The sequence below is a fragment of the Canis lupus genome, chromosome 1 (genome assembly GCF_003254725.2).
Source record: "Canis lupus dingo isolate Sandy chromosome 1, ASM325472v2, whole genome shotgun sequence".
NCBI lineage: Eukaryota > Metazoa > Chordata > Mammalia > Carnivora > Canidae > Canis > Canis lupus.
This window is the reverse complement of record NC_064243.1, coordinates 41,194,325-41,217,984: the sequence shown is the minus strand read 5'-3', so window position 1 is coordinate 41,217,984 and position 23,660 is coordinate 41,194,325. Positions and strand designations below refer to the sequence as shown.

The 23,660-nt window shown below is 40.2% G+C and overlaps 1 protein-coding gene across 4 annotated transcripts in view; it reads right to left on the bottom strand.

Annotated features, from left to right (window-relative positions):
- The window catches only part of PLEKHG1 (pleckstrin homology and RhoGEF domain containing G1), a 224,422-nt gene that overhangs the window by 78,731 nt on the left and 122,031 nt on the right, over window positions 1-23,660 (bottom strand). For 3 of the 4 annotated variants that reach the window (XM_025422548.3, XM_035706881.2, XM_025422547.3), the window contains one exon: window positions 13,850-14,355. In XM_025422548.3, coding sequence (XP_025278333.3) covers window positions 13,850-14,257 — 408 coding nt within the window. In that variant the 5' untranslated portion in view covers window positions 14,258-14,355. Of the gene's footprint in view, window positions 1-13,849; window positions 14,356-23,145; window positions 23,296-23,660 lie in introns of those variants that run through there. The other variant, XM_025422546.3, reaches the window with a different exon arrangement.

Genomic DNA, 23,660 nt, shown 5'->3' with positions numbered 1-23,660 from the left:
AGGGGCAGTTGCTAAATCTTGTGTTTTACAATGCCAGTTGTTTCTAAATGAAATGGCCAGGAGATAGGCCCTTAGTCTGGGCACTAATACTTGGCCTCAGGATCTGGGTTTGAACAGCTATCAGTGCTAGGGCGCTTCTTAGAGTCAGGTCCACGCCAAGGCTATTACAGGCATTACCTTAATCCTCAAACTGTCTTATGAAGTATGCAATATCACTTCCTTTAAGAAAAAAATATTTGAGATAGAGAGAGAGAACGTGAGTGGGGAGGAGAGGGAGAAGCAGGCTCCCCACTGGGCAGGGTGCCTGAAGCGGATCTCGATCCCAGGACCCCAGAATCATAACCTGAGCCAAAGCAGATGCTTAACTGACTGAGCTACCCAAGCACCCTTCGGCTTCATTTTAAGATGAAGAAACTGCAGGTTACAGAAGTCACCAAACTGCTTAAGATCAAAGGTGGCGACAGGTAGGGTTTGCATCCAGCTGAGGAAATCTCATCTATAAAAATGATTGGGTAAAACTAGAGCATTCATTCAGCAGATGGCCCGTTGAGGGTCAGAGTGCTGAGGGCTTGGAGAAGAAAATGTACCAACATGCCTCAACTCCTGCAGAACCTGTGGTCAGGCAGGCCTCGCTGAGTTATTTCCTGGTTCCGTAATTTGGTATGATTTTACTTAATCGAAAATTCTATACAATTGAAAACAGCCTAAGTGTCCAAAGCAGATGGATGGACAAATAAAATGTAGTCTATATAGACTCTGGGATATATAATCTTAAAAGGAAGAAAATTCTGACACATACTATATTTAATAAGGATGGACCTCGAAGACATGATCTAAATGAGCTAAGGCAACAGGACAAATACTGTATAGACTCCACTTATTTGGGGTACCTAAAGTAGTCAATTCCATAGAGACAGAAAGTAGAATGGGGGTTGCCTGAGGCTGAGGGAGGGTAGAATGAGAAGTTCCTGTTTAAGGGGTACACAGTTTCAGTTGCTAGAAAAATTCTAGAGAAGGACGGTGGTGATGGTTGCACAACAATGTAAATGTACTCAAGCCATTGAATTGTACACTTAAAATTGTACACTTGATAAATTTTCATTTTAATCATTTTAATAAAACGAATATATATTTTTTTATTTTGCCACAATTTTAAAAAGAGATTAAAAGATTCTATGCAAGCTACTTGCATACACCCCTTAAGTGGCAAAGTAGTCTTGGTGGACGAAGGAGAAACCAAAAACATGAACGATCAGAAAACAGTAAACTACTACATGATGTAGGTGGACATGCTGTGTATCAGCCCAAGCCGCCTTTTCTTCTTCCAGGTGTTAAAGAGCGGGGTTGCCCTTGGCTTTAGGCTTATCACATAATCCAAGATCCTTCTATGTGATTAGTTTCACAAGGTGCAAACATCTTTGGAAGATATTTCTGGCCATGGGAAACTTCTTCTAACTGAAGGTTGGTTTGTTTAGAGCATAATTTCCTGAATTCTGTAATTTTCTACCCACTCAGTATAATTGAATATTCAAGATGGCACACATCCAAAAGGCAACAGGATTCTAACCCAACTGAACAGGACCTGTTTTAGCAAATCTTCAATAGAATTTTGCCCACAGGCGGTCTTTGAAATATACGAGTTCTTTAGTAGACCAGTAATAATAGCTACTCAATCACTTGAGTTAACTCAAGTTTTTGAAATGCCTTTTTGTTAAAAATCAAAATGTTGCATTAAAAGCAAAGCCTAATAGAAGGGGAAGGACTTTTGGGTTGCAGGTATTTCTGGAAGTGCTTGATCATGTAAAAGAAATGAATGTACTCAGTCAGGTCTGTGAAAAGGCCAGTTTCTGTTTTCTTTTCCCCTCTAATTACATTGTAAGGCTATACTTTCCTTTAATACATCGTCTAACTGTATCTGCAAGTGTAGGTGGAAAACATCATTCAAATTTTAACGTCAGAAATACTAACATTTACCCCTTAAATCTTCTTGGTGCACACTAAGAGTTTCATAGACAGAAAATCCTATAGTCTGTGGACATTCGACCAAATTATGGAAATCCTTGCACCGAAAGAAAAAGTTCCTACCACTATTTGTGTTTATAAGGAACCATATTTATTGGTTTGAAATTAGGGTAAAAAAAATCTATTTGTTAGTTTCCAGAAATATGAATGAATTCAAACTGCTAAGAGAACTTGGAATTCTTTCAAATCATTTTTTCCTAAAAGATGGAAATGGAAAGAGCCTTAAGGATATTTGTCATAGTCTTTATTAGTCTCATTGAAGATAAATGGAAGACCATGTTTTTTTGACAGCAGGAATACTGTTCTTCAATCTTCTACTCTGAGTAAAGATGGGGGTGGTGGTGGGGAGACTTACTTGTAATAAGTCATAATACTTCAGAGTAAGTACAGTCAGTTCTGCTATAACATTTGTTTTGAAAACATGAATTTGTCCCCAACATGATTAACATACAAAGGAACAATTTGAATTTATTTCAAATTTCCTAACTTTGCCTTTGCTTATGTAGGATTTCATCTATGAGAAACACTAGGTGGATGCAGAAAATTGCCCCCAGTTCCAAGGAGCAGCCCAGGAATACAAAACACACACATACTCACACACTCACCTCAATGCCTACCAATGAACTCAGTCTACCTGCACGGGCATCGTGTGCCACACTCCTCCATGTCAGGTAACCTTACTTCAAAATAACTCCTAAATTGCAACCCCGTGGATGGTTTCCTCTCTCTTTAATTTTTCTTTTTCCTCGTAGCCTATCTTGTATTTTCCCTCTTTGTTCTCTATTCTTTTTCCTCTTCATTGTTTGTTTTTCTCACTCCTTCTCTCTCTCACTCCCTCTTGTACTCTTCCTCTCTTACAGAGGGTAGCAGGTATGGCAACCAGGTGGCTTCCATAGCAACTTCAAGGTCAGATGCCATGTGAACTAAAGGAGATATGTATTTCTTAACCATTTAACATGTCTAAAACTGTCTTCATTTTTCTTATCTTTTTAAAAGTATCATGGATAATGTTTTTGAATGTTGTGCTCAAAACTCATTTTTCCTATAAGTCTTATTTTTCCCCCATGTGGTTTTGCACAGCGAGGGATTTTTAGGAACACACATGCCACATGTCATATTATAACAGAACCAACCGCAGGCGCTTCGACATGCATATAGCTTTCGCGGCTCTCATCTGTATGTTCTCTTTCTTGGGTCTTAGACATTTGATATGGGCATTAAGACAATCCTCATCTATAATCTATTCTCAAATTATGAACTCTTGCAACCCAGTAAGAATACCCTACAAAGCCTGACTCATGGCCTCCAATACTCTCGACATCCTTAGACCGACCTCAACTATTCATCCCGCCCCACATTTCAAGAAGCAAGTCACAAATCAGGGCTTTCAGGAACTCAAGAGTGACCTTTCCATTATCTGAAGTTAAGTATTTCTCAGGGAGACAATGAGGACCATCTCCGCACTCATAATTTTTATAACAATGGGTGATCATTAAGCTATTGCTACAAAGTAATTTGAAAACCTTATCCAAGGTGAAGGTTAACAATGTAAACAGACTACTGTTTATCAATGGTAAATACATTTTCTATAAGTTCACCTCTGGAAGGATGCAAATTGACTTCAACTTCTTACAGAAAAACATTCATAATAATGTCGTTGATTTGGCGCATTTAAGGCTAAGAATATATAAAAACAATTTTCACAATTTGGTCTTTTGTTGCTCATTTTTTTTGGGTCAAATACCCATAATTCTCATTTTGGCCTCTCAGGATGGCTGAGAAATGAGTTTTAAAGAAGGGCATTCAGTTTCATATAAACTTTAACAGTGTGGCCATAAACTTGCAGATCCCAAGTATCATCCTGTTAAATGGTTAATGGCTTCAGTCCATTATCCTCATTGATTCCCTTTTGCTCACAAGGTTCCCAGGACACTAGCAAGATAAGCACAAACCCTGCTTTTGAACTATTGCTAGACATAGCAGCCCTATTTTATTTTTATTTTTTAAAAGATTTTATTTCTTTATTCATGAGAGACACAAAGAGAGGCAGAGACACAGGCAGAAGGAGAAGCAGGCTCCATGCGGGGAACCCGACGTAGGACTTGATCCTGGGTCCCTGGGATCACACCCTGGGCTGAAGGCTGCGTTAAACTGCTGAGCCACCCAGGCTGCCCACAGCCCTATTTTAAACTGGAATACTACCAATGGTGTTCATTAATTCCAAAGAGCCCTATTGGCTGGTTGTGTGCATGGAAAGGAGTAGAATGATGGGAGAAAGGATAAAGAAAAAGGAGGTGATGAAGGTATGTGAGAAGACACTTTGGTCTGAGTCTGTTCCAAGACTGAAATGGAGAATTCATTTATAACATTCTGTAGAGCCACTTGGCAGAGGGAGTCACCATAATCTCAGCAATAAGCATCACCAAAATTGTTCTTGCTTTCTTCCTAATTTATTTTTATTTTTAGTGATGGGAGTGGGGGACACACGGTGTAGTTTCACAACGAGGATGTTTTAATTCTATATAATGTGTCATTGGAGAATGCCAGTTGCTCACAAAATATTTCCCACCTTCTTTGGGTACACAGCGAGACTATATCTATAGTTTGTTATGGCCACCTGAGAAGAGTAACATCTGCAGAAGGAGGCCAGGGGGGTGATCCCCTTCTGTGCCTGACTTAGAAACCTCCCCCAGGCATGTGTCCCTGTCTCCTTGCCCTTCTAGCCCAATGAGATGGTGCAGACTGTAGCAATCTTGGAAAGTCAGGCGCTGAAGACGTCAGAGCCTCATCAGCCAGGGTTCTCAAATGAGTATATACAGGAGCACCACTCCTGCCTACCTGAACATCCACAAGTAACTGTTCCAGAAGAAAAAAATGTATTTCTGTTCTATTAAGCCACTACATTAGGGGTTTCTATTTGTGACTGTGGCTTAGCCTATCCTTACAGACATGTAAGATGTGTTGCAAATCTTTAGAGCAGACATTCTCAGCCAGAGGTGATTTTGCTCCTCAGAGGATGTTTGGCAATGTCTAGATGTTTTTGGTTGTTAAAAGAGGAGATGGTGGTGGTTCGATTGGTAGCTAATGGGTGGAGGCCAGGTTTGCTGTGAAACCATCCTATAACACTCATGGCAATCCCCCACAACCAAGAACTATCTAGTCCAAAATGTCTGTGGTACTCCTGTTGTAAAACCCTGCTCTAGAGAGGGTAAAAAGAGGGCAAAAACCTTGAACTCTTTGCTAGATTCTAAGAGAAGATTTGCAATAACAGTGTAGACTACTGGTAGAAGGAATATGTTCTGGAATGAAACCCGAGTTTAAGTTCCAGCTCTATCACTGTCTGGTGGCCTTGGACAGCTTACTTTGCTCTTTGTACATTCAATATTCTTGTGCTAAAATAGGAAAATTACAATAATACTCATATGATGGGGCTGTGAGTGAAGATGGGGCTTAAGTGGGTACCTGATATATGGTAAGTACTCAAATATTAGTTGTTATTATTAGTATTTCCTAGTGTTTTTGTTGTTGTTATCAAGGCACATATTTAAAAAATTTAGAAGTGTTGATACATAGTATGTTTACAGATGTTGGGAACCAGTGAGGTGGTAGGAATGGTCATAAAGCTTAAGGTGTCAGTTGATGATGTCACTGCTTACCATGCTCCCAGGAGAATCTGATCAATATAGGTATTTTAAACAATGTTCCTAATTTTTAACTGAAGGTCTAACCATAAAATGTGAAGAGAATAACCTAAACTGACAGCAGTCATTAAGTACACAAGAACTCTTGTCAACAGCCAACCCACCCACTTTTATATATCAACTCTGCGAACTTCTACACACTTTGCTTTCACTAAATGCTGTCCACCTTGGACATTTTCATTGTTAATACCTTCTGACTGATCAACAGAACATTCAACATTGGCAAACTCTTTAGGACTGGAAAAAAGTGAAAACCCAGGTCTCTGCCCTCCCTCCCACATTAGATGGGTAGAATAGATGAACACTCAAAATCACTGTGTTGAAATTGAAGAAGACATAAATAAATGGAAAAATATTCTGTGCTCACGGGTTGGAAGAAGTCTTATTGTTAAAATGTCAATACTGTCCAAAGCAATCTACAGATTCACTCCAATCCCTGTCAAAATTCCAGTGGCATTTTTCATAGAACTAGAACAAATGATTCTAAAATTTGTATGGATCCACAAAGGACCCAAATAGCCAAACCTATATTGAAAAACAAAAAAAGCCAGAGGTATCACAATGCCTGGTTTCAAACTATAATACAAGGCTATAATAATCAAAACGGTATAGTACTGGCATCAAAACAATCACATGGATCTATGGAACAGAATAGAAAGCCCAGAAATAAACCTATGTATATGTTATTCATTAATTTACAAAAAGGAAGCAAGAATATATAATGGAGAAAAGACAGTCTCTCCAATAAACAATGTCAGGAACACTAGACAACCAAATGCAAAAGAATGAAAATGGACCACTTTCACACACCATATACAAAAATTAACTCAAAATGAATTAGACTTGAATGTAAGACCTGAAATCTTAAAACTGCTAGAAGAAAACCTAAGCAGTAAGCTCCTCAACATTAGTCTTACTAATGTTTTTTTTGGATCTGCCCCTTCAGATAAGGGCAACAAAAGCAAACAAATGAGACTACATTAAACTAAAAAGCTTCTGCACAGCAAAGAAAACCATCAACAAAATGAAAGTGGGAGAAATATTTGCTAATCATATATCTAATAAGGGGTTAATATCCAAATATGCAAAGAATTCATACAGCTTAATAACAATCTCATTAAAACATGGGCAGACGATCTGAATAGACACTTTCAAAGAAGACATACAGATGGCCTATAGGCACATGAAAAGATGCTCAACATCACTCATCATCAGGGAAATGCAAATCAAAACCACAATGAGATATTACCTCACACCTGTCAGAATGGCTATTATCAAAAAGACAAGAAAAAATAAATGTCGGCAGGGATGTGGATAAAACGCTATACACGGTGGGAATGCAAATTGGCACAGCCACTGTGGAAAACAGTATGGAGTTTCCTCAAAAAATTTAAAATAGAACTACCATATGACTCAGCAATTCCACTTCTCGGAATTATCCAAAGAAAATGAAAACACTAATTTGAAAACATCTGCACCATGTTCATTGCAGTATTGTTTACAATAGATATGGATATGAAGATATGAAACAACCTAACAACCATCGATAAATGAATGGATAAAGAAGATGGGGTCTCTCTCTCTCTATAATGGGATACTACTCAGCTACAAAAAAGAATGAGATCTTGCCATTTATGGACCTGGAGGGTAGTATGCAAAGTGAAGTAAGTCAGTCAGAGAAAGACAAATACCACATCATTTTACTTTGATAAGTGGAATCTAGAAGCCAAAACAGACAAAATCAGATCGAATGAGTATGCGCAGGTGCAGCGAACAGAGTGGTATTTGCCCAAGGGAATGGGGGTTGGGAGCGGGGAGCAAAATGTGTGAAGGGGATTAAGAGGTACAAACTTCTAGTTAGAAAATAAATGATTTGGGCAGCCTGGGTGGCTCAGCAGTTTAGTGCCGCCTTTGGCTCAGGGCCTGATCCTGGAGACTGGGGATGGAGTCCCATGTCAGGCTCCCTGCATGGAGCCTGCTTCTTCCTCTGCCTGTGTCTCTGCCCATCCCCCACCCCACGGTGTCTCTCATGAATAAATAAATAAAATCTTAAAAAAAAGAAAATAAATAAGTTTTGAGGATATAATGTACAGTACAGGGAATACAGTCAATAATACTCTATTAACTTTGTAGGATGACAGATGGTAAATGCACTTATTGTGATGATCAGTTCACAATGTATACAAATGTCAAATCACTACATTGTACACATGAAACTAACAGGATATTGTATGTCAATTATGCTTCAATAAAAACAAACAAAAGAAGGGGAAAGAAATCACTGTGTTCCTACCCTCTAAGTTTTTGTCATTGAGGTGGAGAGAGAGGAGAATGAGGTAGGGTAGGGAAGAAGGGAGCATGATGACAACACTACCACCACAACAATAATAAAGAGATCTGGACACGCATAATCAAAGTGAGATGGGAGGGATTTTTATGTACAGCAATGAGATGTGCTACCTAAGGAATAGCTCCTTACACAAACAGAAAACTATTTAACAGGTTTGCTTTAAAATCATCATAGATCTTAAATGGTTTTAAGAAAGATCTCTTTCACCCATTACGATAAAAGCCCTTGGAGGGAAAGAAACAAATAGAGACATTCAAATAAAAGTACTCAAATGCCACGTAAAAGAAAAAGTACATTAGCTTGTGCCAAATCCCACAGTGTAAGTTCTTTATGAAATCCACCCACATAACAAGCCTTCATTAAAAACAATTCCTGCCAAGTCCTACACTCCAGCATTGAACACATATTTCCCCCAGTATTCAAAAACACTCTGCGCGACCTCATAAAAAGTGTCAGTGTAATAAATGTTATTTAAACTGGAGGGGAAGTATTGAGTGAGGACATCTGCAAATAAAAAGGTAATAAAAGCCATGACAATTCACCTCTTCTCAACAGCCTTCTCCCTTGGTTCCAGAACTTTCTTTCTTTCTCCTCTTCTCCAGGGTCCTAAGCAGTTGTGACTGGTCCAGGGAATGCCCACAGAGAATCCTATTTTAATGGCTCAGGGAACACAGAGGCAGAGACTTGAACTGCCCCCTTCCCACACCAAACAGTTGTTTCTCCCATAGGATCCACAGAAAGCCAGACTTCCTCAGAAAACCACATCTAAAACTGACAGTGGTGTCCCGGAGTGGGGGGTGGCCTCCCCGGACAGAAGCTAACTCCGATTCCATTCTATCTGAGTCTGAGTCCCAAAGCTAAGTCTCTAGACAGAGGAAATGGCGGACAGGCCCTATAGACTCCTCAGGCCTGGTCACTAGGTTTCTTTCTTTCCCTCTGCAGATGTGAGAGAAGGCTTGCTTCCCAAATGTGAGGTTATCCCTTCCAATGAACCCAGTGCTTCTTCTTGAAGCCACGGAAATGGGCAGAACAGCTTTCAATGTGTTTCACGTCACCAAGCGTGTGAAAAGCATCCTTTCCTCTACCTACCCTGCCACTGTCTACACTATCGCGCACTAAACAAAGAGTCCCTGTAGACTGATAAACACAAGAGCTGGGGGGCTGGGGTCGGAGATCAGCATTCTAACCCTTGTTCAGCTAGAGCTTTTGAACAATGCTAATTTAAATGCTTTCAACAAAGCTATGCTTAAGGCTTTGGGTCTAAGTTTTATGCATTAAGCTGTGATATTCACTTCTCAGCTTTTTATACACTGTGTGGACAAAGGTGCTTGAAAAGAATTTTAGCTCTCTAGAAGGTGATAGAAAAAAATAAACTCATGTTACACTTAGTATTTTACCCACTTTTTTTCTACTAAGTACGCATGTCCTCAGTGTCCCAAAAGATGATTTAAGGTAGCATCCAAGTTGACATTTTGTAGTAGGGAATTAACTTCTACTTGCATAGCATTATATAACATTATGAACTATTTAGAAACTTTCCTAAGAGGTTGAAACAGGCCATAAACTATATCAGGGGCCAAATCTTATGAGGCTTTCAAAGGCTCTTTTATAGATCATTTAGGAAGATTAAAGAATCCCCCTCTCCCCGTGAGAGTCCCCACACAGTCATCGTAAGGTTCCATTAAACATGAAAGAGATCCTTATTTTCCACTTTCCAACCACGGATTTCTAGTTCTCCACAAACTGTCTCATTGGCTACTTTACTTTTACCTTTTAAAACTTGCTTTCTTATTTATTACCTCATTTTATCTGTGAATGCTATTGGGAGCTATATATAGAAATGCAAATAACTCCGTTGTTCTTTTGAGTAAGGGGGACAGTCAAGATTTCACTTCTGTTTCTTTTCCTCTCTCCCCTCTCAAATGTCAGGTGTACAAAATTAGATGACTAGCTAGCATGTCTGGCAAAGAAGCGGAGGGTGGAACAGCCATGGTGGGGAGGGAGGAGCAGGGAGCTCAAAACAATGGATCTGGCGAGGGATGCGAGGCAAAGGAATAAAGAGGAATAGAGGTAAGGTTAGTAACATTTTAAAAATTTTCAGGAAACAGGAAAGGAAAAAGATCTATATATTTGGGATTAATACAATCTTTCCACATATGGGAAAGAAAGATGTATAGCCTTCTTTGTATGTGTAACCAACATCTGGGGATTCTTTTGTCTAAATAACTTTGGAAGGATCTCTTCTCCAAAATCAGATATCCTGGGACCAGGTTGAACAGGTCAAAGCACATTGTGTTTATGGTGGGGTTTTTTTTGTTTTGTTTTTTTTAGATTTTATTTTTAAGCAATCTCTAAACCCAATGTGGTGCTCGAACTCACAACCCCAAGATTGAGAGTTGCATGCTCCACTGACCGAGGCAGCCAGGTGCCCGTGTTAATGTCTCATAAATCCTATACATCAGTGATCTTTCACAAAAATATTTCCATTGATAAATCCTAAAAACAAAACTAAACCTGACCTGTGGGAATGATGTCTGAATACTATATATGGATAAAATGTGCTACTTATAGGAGAAATTGATTAAGCTAAGGAAGCTAATGTCAAAGGGCATTAGTTAGATGGGATTCAGTAAAGCACTGTGTAGAAAGTCAGAAATGTGCTCCTGCACAGATGAAATGTAACTTACCAATATCTTTGGAAATGCTTAGTTTTTGCCCCCCTCAGAAATAATTCTTGCTGAAAAGGAGCCAACTAACAAAGCTCTGCCTCTTAGGTATGGTGAGAACTTGTATTAGCAGGTTGCTAATAGCAGCCCCCTTTCCCATCTTGAAATTCTGCATTTGAAAAATTGAGGATACGAGAGAAGTCAGTTACAGAATTATAAAAATGAGTTAGAAATTGATCAAGGGAAACAAATTAGAATGGAATGGATGCTCTGTATCTTGAAAGAATACTGATTTTCAGTCTTTATTGGGTGGAGTTGCAGCAAGTGGAAAAATAATTGGTTATTCTTCATCAGGGAAAGAACTAGATAAAATGAGTTTAACCATTCAGTGAAAACTGTGATCTTGAGAAACAGAGGTGGGGCCACATAACAAAAGTATGTGAAGAAAAGCCTGTGACAACTAATCCCTCATCTAAAGAGTCTGGCTTGTTCTAGGTGGAGAGGGTAAATAAGTCAAAGCATTCTGGCGGATTCTGGAACAAAGCAGCATTTACTTCTTCCTACACGGGTGCCTCCCACTATGTGTCGGGGTTTTCTTCCCCAAATACCCTTCCTCCCAACATTCTTTTTTACCTTTCCTCTCCCTAATTATGTGTCACCTCAGATTTTCAGTGGATTCACTGGAAATAATCCCAAGTACATTCAAAATAATAATGGTGGAATCAGTGGTGTAACTTTTTTATTTTTGTGAAAGACTTTAGGTGAAACACAGCATAGTTAAATGGTGACCAGTCTCTAGCAGCAAATTTAGAGGAGGCTGGTGATGAGGATAGTCTCCTTTTATTAACTGTTTGCCATGTGCCACATCCTGTTCTAAGAGATTTTCATGCATTTAAAAAATTCTTATACAAATCCTAAAAGGCGGGTACTCTTTATTAGTCTCATTTTAGAGTTAATGAAACATAGGCACCAATTCATAGCATCAAGCAGGGGATGGCAAATTATGGCCCCTGGGTCAAACCTAGCCCTAAAGTTTCACCGGAAAGTCCATACCCACTCATTGCCATAGTGTCTGTGGCTGCTTTTGAGCTACAACAGCAGAGCTGAGCCATTGTAAGAGAACTTTGGTCCCAGAAAACCTCATATTTACTCTCTGGCTTTTTACAGAAAAGGTCCATCTAGCCCCAGTGTAAAACATGGTTATCTCACTGATAATAATAATAATAAGGGGCAAGAACATCTGGGCAACTTGGAATAGAACTTCTACTGAAACTTAGCAAAAAATATCCTGTTTTTATCGGTTCCCTTTTGTTCAGATCTTACCTACTTCCTCTTACCAAGGTTTATCAACCAGTCTCAGAAAAAAACAACTGTGTTCATGGAATATCAGCCAGTAACTAAGGGCTTCTCTCTCAGGATGGTGATTTTTTTATCAGGCGGAAGGATTTCCAAGAAAGAAAAGAAAAAAGGAGAGACCAAAGAAAGCTTTGACAACCATGAATTTCCTGAGAGGCTGCAAAATTTTTGGCAGTTTCACAGGTATTTATTCTCAAGTACAAATGACATCATTGTTGAAATTAAAAACAAAATTGGCCTGGTGTAGTCTACATTTGGTATCACATATTGTTTTGGTTGAGCATCAATTGATTTTTCTATTTTTACCGGGAAGTTATGTCATTACTATTTTTAGTAGGCAGTGTCTGGTTCTGTCATTTATGGAATTCAACGCAAATTATGCCTCAGATTTTTTTTCTAAACCTCTAAAAATGCATATATTTGGTGCAGAATGTGCTCATCAGCAAATATTCTACTATCCTTTAAAGATTTTTTAAAAAAGATTTTATTTGTTTATTTGAGAGAGAGAGACAGCACGATCAGGGAGAGGGGTAGAGAGAAGCAGACTCCCCACTGAGCAGGGCACCTGATGCCGGGCTCAATCCCAGGACCCTGGGACCATGACCTGAGCTGAAGGCAGACGCCCAACTGACTGAGCCACCCAGGTGCCCCCCTCTGAAACATCTTCGATTATAAGTCTACAACAGGAAGTGGGTACTAACAAATGAAAGAACTTGGTCTATTACCAGCAGCAAACTGGGTCCAGTTTTATAATAGATAAATTTACCTTTGAAATATTAATATTTTACTCATTGAAAATGAGTTAACATCTGAGATGCTCAAGTTTTTAAGGATAAAGTAAAAATTACCAATTTATAAACTGAAGTCAATTCATAACTCAATTTCCAGAGTACCTGATTGGCCCACAGTCTTAAGCAAAATTCACCTGGAGTCAAATAATTTATGTAAACATTTTAACAATAAAAGTGAACAGAAAGTAAATGCCTGAGACAAAATAAAGCCCATAGAGAATAGGATTGAACAGTGGCTCCCTGGCTCACCCAAATCACTTGGGGATCCTCCACAATCCTTCTGCCTGGACCATACCCCAGGCCCATGCAATCACAGTCTCTGGAGGTGGGACTTTGGTATCAGTACCTGTCTGGGAAGCTCCCAGACACTAGTAGACAATTGTGATTAAAGTGAAGATAGCGGGGATCCCTGGGTGGCTCAGCGGTGCTGCCTTCAGCCCAGGGTGTGATCCTGAAGACCCAGGATCGAGTCCCACATCAGGCTCCCTGCATGGAGCCTGCTTCTCCCTCTGCCTGTGTCTCTGCCTCTCTTTCTCTCTCTCTGTCTCTCATGAATAAATACAATCTTAAAAAAATAAAAGATAAAGTGAAGATAGCTGATGGGCTTAGGACACACCTGACATCAGCAGGTCTGGATGCTTGACCTCCTGCTCCAGCACCTGGGAAGCACTGGGAGCCTCCGGTGGGCAGTTATTAACACAATGTACAGGTGGACACACTGGGACTGTCATTCTTGCTTCTAACACACGATTAGTGCATTACTGCAAATATTAAGAGGATTTTTAATGCAACGAATATGGCCCTAGGGTTCCTCTTAAGTTACGATCAGTCTAAACATTCACCCTACTTCTGAGTCTCAGGAGACAAAACATCCCTGACACTCGGCTTTGCTCCTCAGTTTGCAAGCATATTTATCCCTATCCCGCATGACAAACTTTAAAAGAACAAAAGAATCTGCCTTACCTCTACGATGCTTTTCAAGTCTTGCACGTAAGTCCTCTCAGTCTCCAGAATCTCCTGAACAACCCTATCCACATACAGGAGCTTGGGGCTGGTGGCCGACTCTGCACCTGCTCTGGTGGCCCCGTTTGCTTCCATTCTCCGCTGGGCCCGGGGCTGCCTGTCGCCGCCGTCGCCCGTGTCCTGTGGCCCAGCGGGGCCGGCCCGCTGCAGCTCGCTGCTGGAAAGCGGCCTGGCTGGAATCAGCTCCAGTTTTATGGCCCCGGCTTCCTTATCTTGGTGAAACAAGCCCAAGTGGCTGTTTGAGACTAAGGTCATTCTGCTGCCGAAGGAACCGTGGCTGTCCCGGGAAGAAGCCGAGGACGACGTGGAGCCGAAGCTGACCGGGCGGTCGCTGTCCGAGAGCTCCATGGTCCTCAGGTCCTGGGAGCCCGAGTGCCGGGCTGTGGTCTTGGGATCTGGAATTTCTGTCACAGCTGATGGCACTTCAAGACACAACTGCTGCACATCTAATTCATTAAAAAAAAAAAAAAAAAAGAACAAAAGAGAAAAAGGACAAGGTATATTTAAAATTATATTTAAAAAATATTTAAACAGAGGTTTAAAGGAAGTTAAAAGCTAGCCCAAGTGTAGATTCAGTCAAGAGTAAGAAGGCAGTGAGTTTGTTATAGAAGGAAAAGGAAAGGCACCCATGGTAGGCTGAGTTGCAAAGTTAGAGTTTCTAAAGCGTCACCTGGGAACACGTGAGAAATGCAGAGTCTCAGGTAAAATAGCCTCGACTTACAGAACCTCGGTGTGCATTTTCACAAGACGCCAATGCCATTGGTGCACACAGAAAACTCGAGAAGCCCTGAAGCCACTGCCTCAAAGTGGGGTCACCTGGAATGCCTAATGCCTGCAGATTTGTCCAGATTTACTAAATCAAAGGCTCAATGGTCAGGGCGTAAGGACTCTGTAGCTTTAACAAGCACCACAGGTGATTCTTATGTACTTAAAACACACCCCTCCACGACTCTTAATGGGATTTTACGAAACACTGTTGTACATTTTAAGTATTCCACTGTAATTCCACAAAATGTTAAGCTACCATCTTGGAACTGCCACTGCTTAACGGATGCTGACAATTTCACATTTTACTTGGATACTGCATGAAAGAAAAAGTGTCATGTGGACAACAATTTTCTGATTCTGGGCAACAAAAGCCAAACTATTAAGACCCATACCGTCTCTCAAACTTCCTCTCTCAACACAACATTTCTCTCAATCTCTACTTGAAAGTTGACATCCCATTTGTGGTGCACATGAAGTTATATGATTACAGAGGATGCTTGACTAACTACAACACTTCCTGCATAAAGTTAGGCAACATGGCAGTGTTAAGTATACAATTAAATAATATAGAAACTCAATTATGAGAAAAATTATGTATTTTTTTAAAGATTTTTATTTATTCATGAAAGAGAGAGAGAGAGAGAGAGAGAGGCAGAGACACAGGCAGAGGGAGAAGCAGGCTCCATGCAGAAAGCCCAATGTGGGACTTGATCCCAGGTCTCCAGGATCATGCCCTGGGCCAAAGGCAGGTGCTAAACCGCTGAGCCACCTGGGCTGCCCAAAATTATGTATTTTTTAAAGAGACAGGGCCATTAGTATCTAGAAGAGGGCACAAGAAGAGAGCAATTGCAAAGTCAAAAGGTCATGTAATATATACAGCATTTAAATCTCAAGGCCCTACATGGGATTGAAACTCACAGAAGCTATTTTCGTGAAACACAAAGTTCCAATCTTCTTCAATTGCAAGGCAGGACCAACATTGTTTTCCCCTAATGAAATCCCAAGTTTATGGAACAGTATGCTTTGCAATAAAGAGTGTGATGTATGAAGACCTTGGCTTCATTTTGGCAGGTTATCTTACCACCAGGATCCATGTTTATGGGTTTTCTTAGAAAAATACAAGGGTGCAACTTACGTTTGGAAGATTATAACAAAACACACACAGTAAGAAGAATGTAGATGAATGATCATTTTTCAAAAGGAACATGAATTGGGTTTGACTCTATAATAAAGCTTGTCAAACAGCTGGTAGCAATATTTCTAGAATATAAAGAATCCATCAAATCTGTATCCTTCAACATCCTGACTTTCTCTGGGTAGTTTATATTCACAGCAAATATTAGTGCCAACTTATAATGCAGATATTACAATTATAAATATAAAAGAATTAAATTTGGTCAACAAGAAAAAATGGTAAGAAATGTGTAGGAAATGAGTAATTTATCAATATAACCACTACCACATGGTATAAACTTGCCACATATTTTTAAAGCTTTTGCAATATTCTTTCTGCTTGCTCTATAACAACTTTATGGACTATAAAACATAGATTGGTTATAGTAGTTAAAATGCACTTGCCCTAAAAAGCCTGATCCAACTTGAGTAAGGCAAAAATCCAAGAATCAGCAGGCATTTAGGTGTGCTTGCAGCAGAAGACACTTGCCCACATTTGGGACTGGTGTTAAGAAACTCAGTCCTAGGCAAATGAAAGTAGAAGCAGACCCAGCAAGATTTTCTTCCCCTTTTGATGGCATCTGTCATAACCAGAACTGTGAGGTTGATCTTTCAGAAATGGGCACTAACTTGGGAAGTATATGATTATTCTTAAGGTCCCAAAAGTCCAATGAGGCAATGATTTAGTACCAGAAATAAACTGGATATACTGTATGTGAAAGCCAGAGCATCTGGAATGGTCCAGAATAACCTACTCCCCATAGATATTGACATACTCCTTCTCTCCAGCATAAAAAATTATATTTAACATTTATATAACTCCTGGGAAATATGCATTATTGGGATGGGTGAAAATGAACACAATAGAGACTCGTTTCCTTACTTCTAATGCCAAGTTAGCCAGCCAATACTGGGACTGAGGAATTGCAGGGGAACAAAAATGGCCAAGTGTTTCAGAGGAGTCCAGCTGGGCTGCTAGGGAGGAGAGTGTCTTTTACATTTTCAAAGGTAGGAAAAGTGGGATGTGAAACTCAGGTCAACAGGTGGTTCCTTCATGGATAAATCTTAAATGGCAGCATGAACTGGGCCTCATTCCAGTCAAGGCCTCATATATTCTAATACCAGGCCATGTATTCTAGGCCACTGGGCCAGCCTATTCTTCAGACTGCCAACCAGGCTCCTTTATTTTTTAAAGATTTTATCTATTTATTCATGAGAGACAGAGAGAGAGAGAGAGAGAGAGAGAGAGAGAGAGGCAGAGACACAGGCAGAGGGAGAAGCAGGCTCCACACAGGGAGCCTGATGTGGGACTTGATCCCGGGTCTCCAGGATCACACCCTGGGCTGAAGGTGGCACTAAACCGCTGAGCCCCCCAGGCTGTCCCAGCCAGGCTCTTTTAAAATAGAATATTTGAGATATTTGGTATCTGTCATATTTAACCAAGCGTACTGCCCCAAATTAAACACCTTCCAAAATTGCCAAAGATAGAAGTGAAACATTTAACACTAGGTCACATAATGGTATATAATATGAGACTATATTTGCTAATAGATCACATTTTTATGTTAATTCATTGCTTAGGAGATAATTATAGTTTTCTCACATAAGGAAATGGACCTCATAAAAACTGCCTAGTCTTGTTCTCACTTCCCTCAAAATAATTTAAAGTTTCCATCCTGTCTGGATGGATTTTTTTTTTTTGGCTTATTCTTCCTAATATAGCACACCAATTACTGATATTTCTCTCCAGAGCTGAACTGTTCAGCAAAGTAGCCAGTAGCCACATATGACCATTGAGCACTTGAAATGTGGCCAATCTAAATTGAGACATGTTGTAAGGATAATATATATCAGATTTCAAAGACTAGTATGAAACAGAGAAGTACAAAACACCTCATTAATAGTTTTTACATTAATTACATGTGAAATAATACTTGGGAATAAAGAGTTGGATAAAATATCTTCTTTAAGTTATTTTTGGTTTCATTTTGCTTTTTTTTGACGTTATTACTGGAAAATTACAAGTTATACATGTGGCTTGCATTGTATTTTAGTTAGAATAATGAAGTCTTCTAGATCAGTATATTGTTCTGTGAGATTTAAATTTATTTCCTTATCCATCTTTATTCAAATAATAGTGAATGGAGAGTTCCATCCGCTTGTTGTCTTCTCTTCCTTTCCATTCATTAACACGCCATATTGTTATGAGTTAGTAAAAACAGAAGTGCAAGACTGTCACTGTATACTAGATATTGGGAAAATCATTTCCATGGTAAACAGAAACACCCAGATAGAAAATTGTAGAGCAAGAAAGCCTCTTCTTCCACCTTGAGTGAAGGATGCTGACAGGTTGTATTAATATTTGGCTAATGCAATGCTTTGCTTTTCTTCTTATAGCCACTCTTCCTTTTTACCAAAACCCAAACACTGGGCTACTCCATAGCAACTCCTGAACACTTGCCCAACATCGCTGATGGCCCATGTCAGTGGGTCTTCTGACCGTGAATATCTGAAAATAAGCTGGTTCTGCCTGCCTAGAGGGTCTTGGTCCATCTGATCCTTGGTAAACCTGGAGGTGGTGGTGCTGGAAGCACAAGTCGAGGATCTCAGAGTCTTAATGATTCTTACAGCCAGAAATACTGTCAGCCTCAAAGCCATCAGCATAAAATATTCCTTCTTGTGCCATCCTCAAGAACAAGAAAACAGTGGTATAGCACTCCATGTAGTATGCTTTCACACATTTTACTTCATGACATGTCTCTCTCATCGTTTCTAGGTGAGAGAGCTTTAATTCCTTGGCTTTTCTTCATTTGCTCTTCAAACTTCCATCATTTTAATTGCTCTCCTTTGGAATGTCACCACCAGAATTAGAAGCAGCACTTCTTGGCTCTAACTTGTCTCAGGCTGATTTAGGGTTGAGGCAGAACTTTCCATGGCAAGTAAAGCCCAGGCTTCCTGTGACCATGTTTACATGTTGAAGGGGGGGACGGAGGGGTCCACAGCCGACCACTCCCTGCCACAACTCCCAAGGGCAGCTTCACACAGCAAGGCAAGAACTCTATGCACTGTGGGGGCGGATGCGTGATCAGGATTTCCAAGTTCTGCTCATTGCTATTCTAGACTTCAAATAGCTAGTCTGAGTTCCTTGGCAGGGCGGTCATGGAAATCAAGAGAATGTGTTATGCTCGAGACCAATGAATAACTAAAATCCTGTAGTTCCTTATTATACTGCCTGTGAATTTATCACAAAGGGGAAACCAACAGAGACACTAAAGTATAAGCAAGAAGTTCTTTTATCAGCCAGCAAAGTCATTTAATACAGAGCCAGGCTTAGGTAGAGCCTCAATGTTGAATACAAGTAAAACAAATGAAAAAAACTTTTTAGAGTTGAAGTTATAAGAAATGCGCATTTCTATATTTCAAAGACAGCACTTGGTGTTTGAGGAGAATCCTCCTTCCTCATACACTCTGAGAGTAGATAAAAACCACCAGATAGCAACATGACTCTCTACCCCTTGGTTTTCTAAAATACCAGTGTTGATTCTTGCATTAATGGCAGGGCCAGGACTGCAATTCCACATGTTCCTTAACGCTCAGAGTATTTATTACAGGTAACATGATTTTCATACTTATTTGAAGTCCTTTGGTAATACAGAAATTTTAAAAAATCATACTACCACGTTAATTTCTTAGTTATGCAAGATGCTAACATTAGGGAAAGCTAGATGGACGATGTAAAGCAACTCTGGACTATCTTGGAAACTTTTTGGTGAATAAAAAATTTTCCAAAGTAAATAGTTCAAAAAATCATATTACCATAGAAGAGTCAGTTAAGTATTTTGTACAAGAAGATCAAGAATGGGGACAGGAGGGGATCCCTGGGTGGCTCAGCAGTTTGGTGCCTGCCTTCGGTTCAGGGCGTGATCCTGGGGTCCCAGGATCAGGTCCCACATTGGGCTCCTTGCATGGAGCCTGTTTCTCCCTCTGCCTGTCTCTGCCTCTCCCTCTGTGTGTCTCTCATGAGTAAATAAATGAAATCTTAAAAAAAAAAAAAAGAAAGAGGATAGGAGAAAAGATAGTTTGTGAAGACGCTCTTGTTCAAACAAGAGGTGAGAAAACCTGAGAAAAAATGAGAAAACAAAAACAAAGAATCTTTTAAGCTGTAAAGTCTGATACTAAATATTCAGGGTATTTCCTAATGGATTCCCAGGTCGGTGTATGGAAATTAAGAGATAAAGTGGCTACTATAGTTGATAGCTAATGCAGCTAATAAGTAAAGTGCCTCAGCTTAGTGGTGAACTCCAGAATTTCTATATTCAAAGGCTCACCACACTAGTTTGGTTAAAAGGGAATTCCTTTAGGGTTTTTTACACAAATGCAACTGTTTTTACCTTTATGGTCAGCTTCAGGGAATAGAGTTTCAGCTGAGGACACTTCCTGGCCTTCCCATCACACATAACAACATGGCAGTGAAGTTCTCCTCGCTACTGGAAGTGATAAGTGCTCCTTTGGGGGTCCGTTTCTCAAGCATTCATCATCATTCCTCCACAATTTTTCCCTTCCCACAGAACCCAGATGTGTCCGGGACCTTGCCTGAACCATGAACATGACACCAGTGCCCCAGAATATGGTAGACCATGAAGACAGAAGACTTGCATTAAAACTGGGTGTGGACATGCCCTGAGCTACCACATAGAAAAGTCTGGTTACCCTGAAGCTGATATGCTGGAGAAGCCATGTAGTGAGACCACACTGACATGTAGAGAGACGCTCGAGGAACCATAGCAGTTCCAGGGCCTTCTGTTTTAGTGTTTCCAGCCAAGGTACCAGCTGTGTGAGTGAGAAGCCTCTGAAGTGACCTCAGCATTGTCATGTCTGACTGCAATTTCATGAGTCCCTGGTTCAGAACCACAGAGCAGAACCTCTTCTGAACTCCTGACTCACAAAACCTGGAGAGATTATAAATGATTGTTGTTGTTCCAAACCACTAGGCTTTGGAATGATTTGTTATGTAGCAAGAGATAACCTGAACAGTCTCTATTATAACAGATTAGCTTTACCATAATATGCTACTGCTCTAACTCTGCATCAAAATTACCCTAAAAAACCTCCCCAAATCAAAACAAACTGAAGCCTCAAAATTCATTCACATGTGTCATTACTTCTTAAAGTTTTATAGGGGAGAAAAATAAACAGAGTGCTCAAAGTTGAACTGTGACTCAGAGACTATGGTTTCTGAATTCTAGTCCACCATTCTTTGCACTTGGATACAAATGCATAAAACAGTAGGGCAGAAAAAAGCGCCTGGAGATCAGGAAATGCACTGAAACATAAGCTCCTTGCATAAAGCACATGGTACCAAGGTGCCAGTAGGGCCTACACAGTGTGTGTGTGTGTGTGTGTGTGTGTGTGTGTGTGTATGTGTGAAGGAATGAATATGTACCCAACCGTGTTTATAGAAAGAGCTCAAAAGGACGGGCCAGAAATTAGGTTATGACATAACACTCTCTCTTTTGGTTGGAGGGTTTGCATTTCTGCCCTGGCTCTGTACCATCCAGGTTTGTGCTATGGTCTTTGGGTTTCAGATTTCCTCACGTGTGAGGTGGCCGGACTACATGATTTCCCAGGTCCCATCGAACCTTTGGGATGTGACTCCAGCCCCAAGATAAATAGCAAGAGTATCTCAGCTGGAATCAGAGCATAAGCAGTAACTGCAAAATAGCAATTTTCTTTTACATCCCACTGTTGCCAGGTCTTGGATGATAGAATGTATGTCCCTGATTCTGCCAAAGGCTATTAAAAATCTCTATTTTTAATTTCGATGAAAAATCTAAACATTTAGATGAAAAATCAGGTTCACTTTGAGTAGCACCTTCCTGTTAGTGTGGAAATACTAGTTTCAGGGCAGTAACTAAACAAGGATAGCTATATATTGAGGCTCTGTCTGTACTGAATACATTCAGTTCCCAAAACATCTCTGTGCAGTTGAAAGGGAGGCATTAGGCCACATAACATTTTCTGGGGTGAGGGGTGGGGAGGAGGAAGAAGAAGAGGAGAAATTCAGTTGACTAAAATAGCACTCTGAGTAAATAAATCCATCCACAAAGTACACTAAATATTTTCTTAGAGAAAAAGAGGAAGAGAATTCAAAGTGTCAACAATAGAGATCTGAATAAATACATCCATCTTGAAGGAACAATATAAAACTATTAAATGTCATGTCCTCTCAAATTCTTAAGGGCATAGAAAATGGTCACAATATACAGTTTGGTAAAAGGCACGGCTTATAAAACATAAGTACAATGTGATCCCAATTTGGAATTTAAAACGCCGCTGATTTTTTAGCTACCACAGAAAAAGAGTGAAAGGGTATATAATAAAATATCAGCACTGGGTTTACCAAGTAGGAGAATGGGTGATCTTTTTACCTTTGATATTTATCTGTAAACATCACTTTCCTCCACATGTATATTGCTTTTGTAATTTGAAAAAAGTTACTTTAAGAAATTAAAACCACAACTTCAGCTTGTATCACATATTTAAATACCTTATGTTAAAATAATTGGTCTTTATGTTCAATATGACTAATGGAAAAGAATGCCATATATCTTCTTTCTAACATATGACTCTCACTAAATTAAAATAATAAAACAAAATAAAATCAGGTTTCAGTGTGCAACAGTGTTGACTACAATGCATGCCTCCTTCAGCCCAGTTATTCCTCCTAACAGAAGGATTTCTTACCAATAAATACTCAAAATGGAAATTGCATTTACTTAGTCAACTTCGGTTCCCTCAGACTAAATTTCACCACTATAGTTGCTAAGCACAAAATGTGCAAACGTTTATTGTTCCCCCCTGCTCAGCCTGCAGTGAACCTCAGGAAGAAAGCGCATTAAAATACTGGGCATTCGATGCAGGACAACCTGGAATTTTCATTTTTCTCCCCCAGGATCACAAACATCAGCTCTCTAGATATTGCAACCAAACTTTAAGGAAAGATCAAAATCAAACCCAAACAGGGCAAAAACCACTTTAGACCCTGCAGTTCATATGGAGGAAAAAAAAATCACCTTCTAGACTAGTTCCATTGTTGGATAACTTGTTTCCATGCATGGCATTTATAATAGAAGAGCTGTCATGTATCCCCGGAGCTGCTGTCCCTGCACCGTGTGGGGAAGAACCCCCCCGGGACAGTTTCTTACCACGGTGGACCGTCTCAGCTGCCCCCGGAGGGGCACAAGCCTGGCCCGGTGCAGGCAGCGGTTCTTGGGCACATTCCCATGGGCACCTACCTGTGCTCTCCCCAGGCTAAGCCTCAGCGGCCGCCTCCAGCTGATGCAGTGACCTCACCGGGAGCTCAGGCAGGTAAAGCAAGAAGCCTCGACTAGCCCGCGCAGCTCCTCCCGCAGAAATATTGCATGAGTCAGCTTTTATCTCTCAAGACCCAACACACAAAGGCTTTACAAAAACCTGATTTGCAACTTTCTCGCTGCCTTTTCCCCCCTAGTGGGCAGACCACAGACTTCAGCATCACCAAGAGCCTTAAATGAAACATGACATCATTCAATTGAGAAACAGGACAATAGACACCACTGTGGGTAACTGGAAAATGCACACTTCGCTGAGCAACACCCTACGACTGCCATTCTTTTGTGCACATCAAATGCAACCCACACTCGCCTAAAGCGGCTTGGGCTTTACCTTCCTGGCTCCGGCCACCGTTCTCATTAAAAAAAAAAAAAAAAAAAAAAAAAAAAAAAAATTCCACATAAGGATCACGATCTCTGGAGCACTGATATTTTCAAGT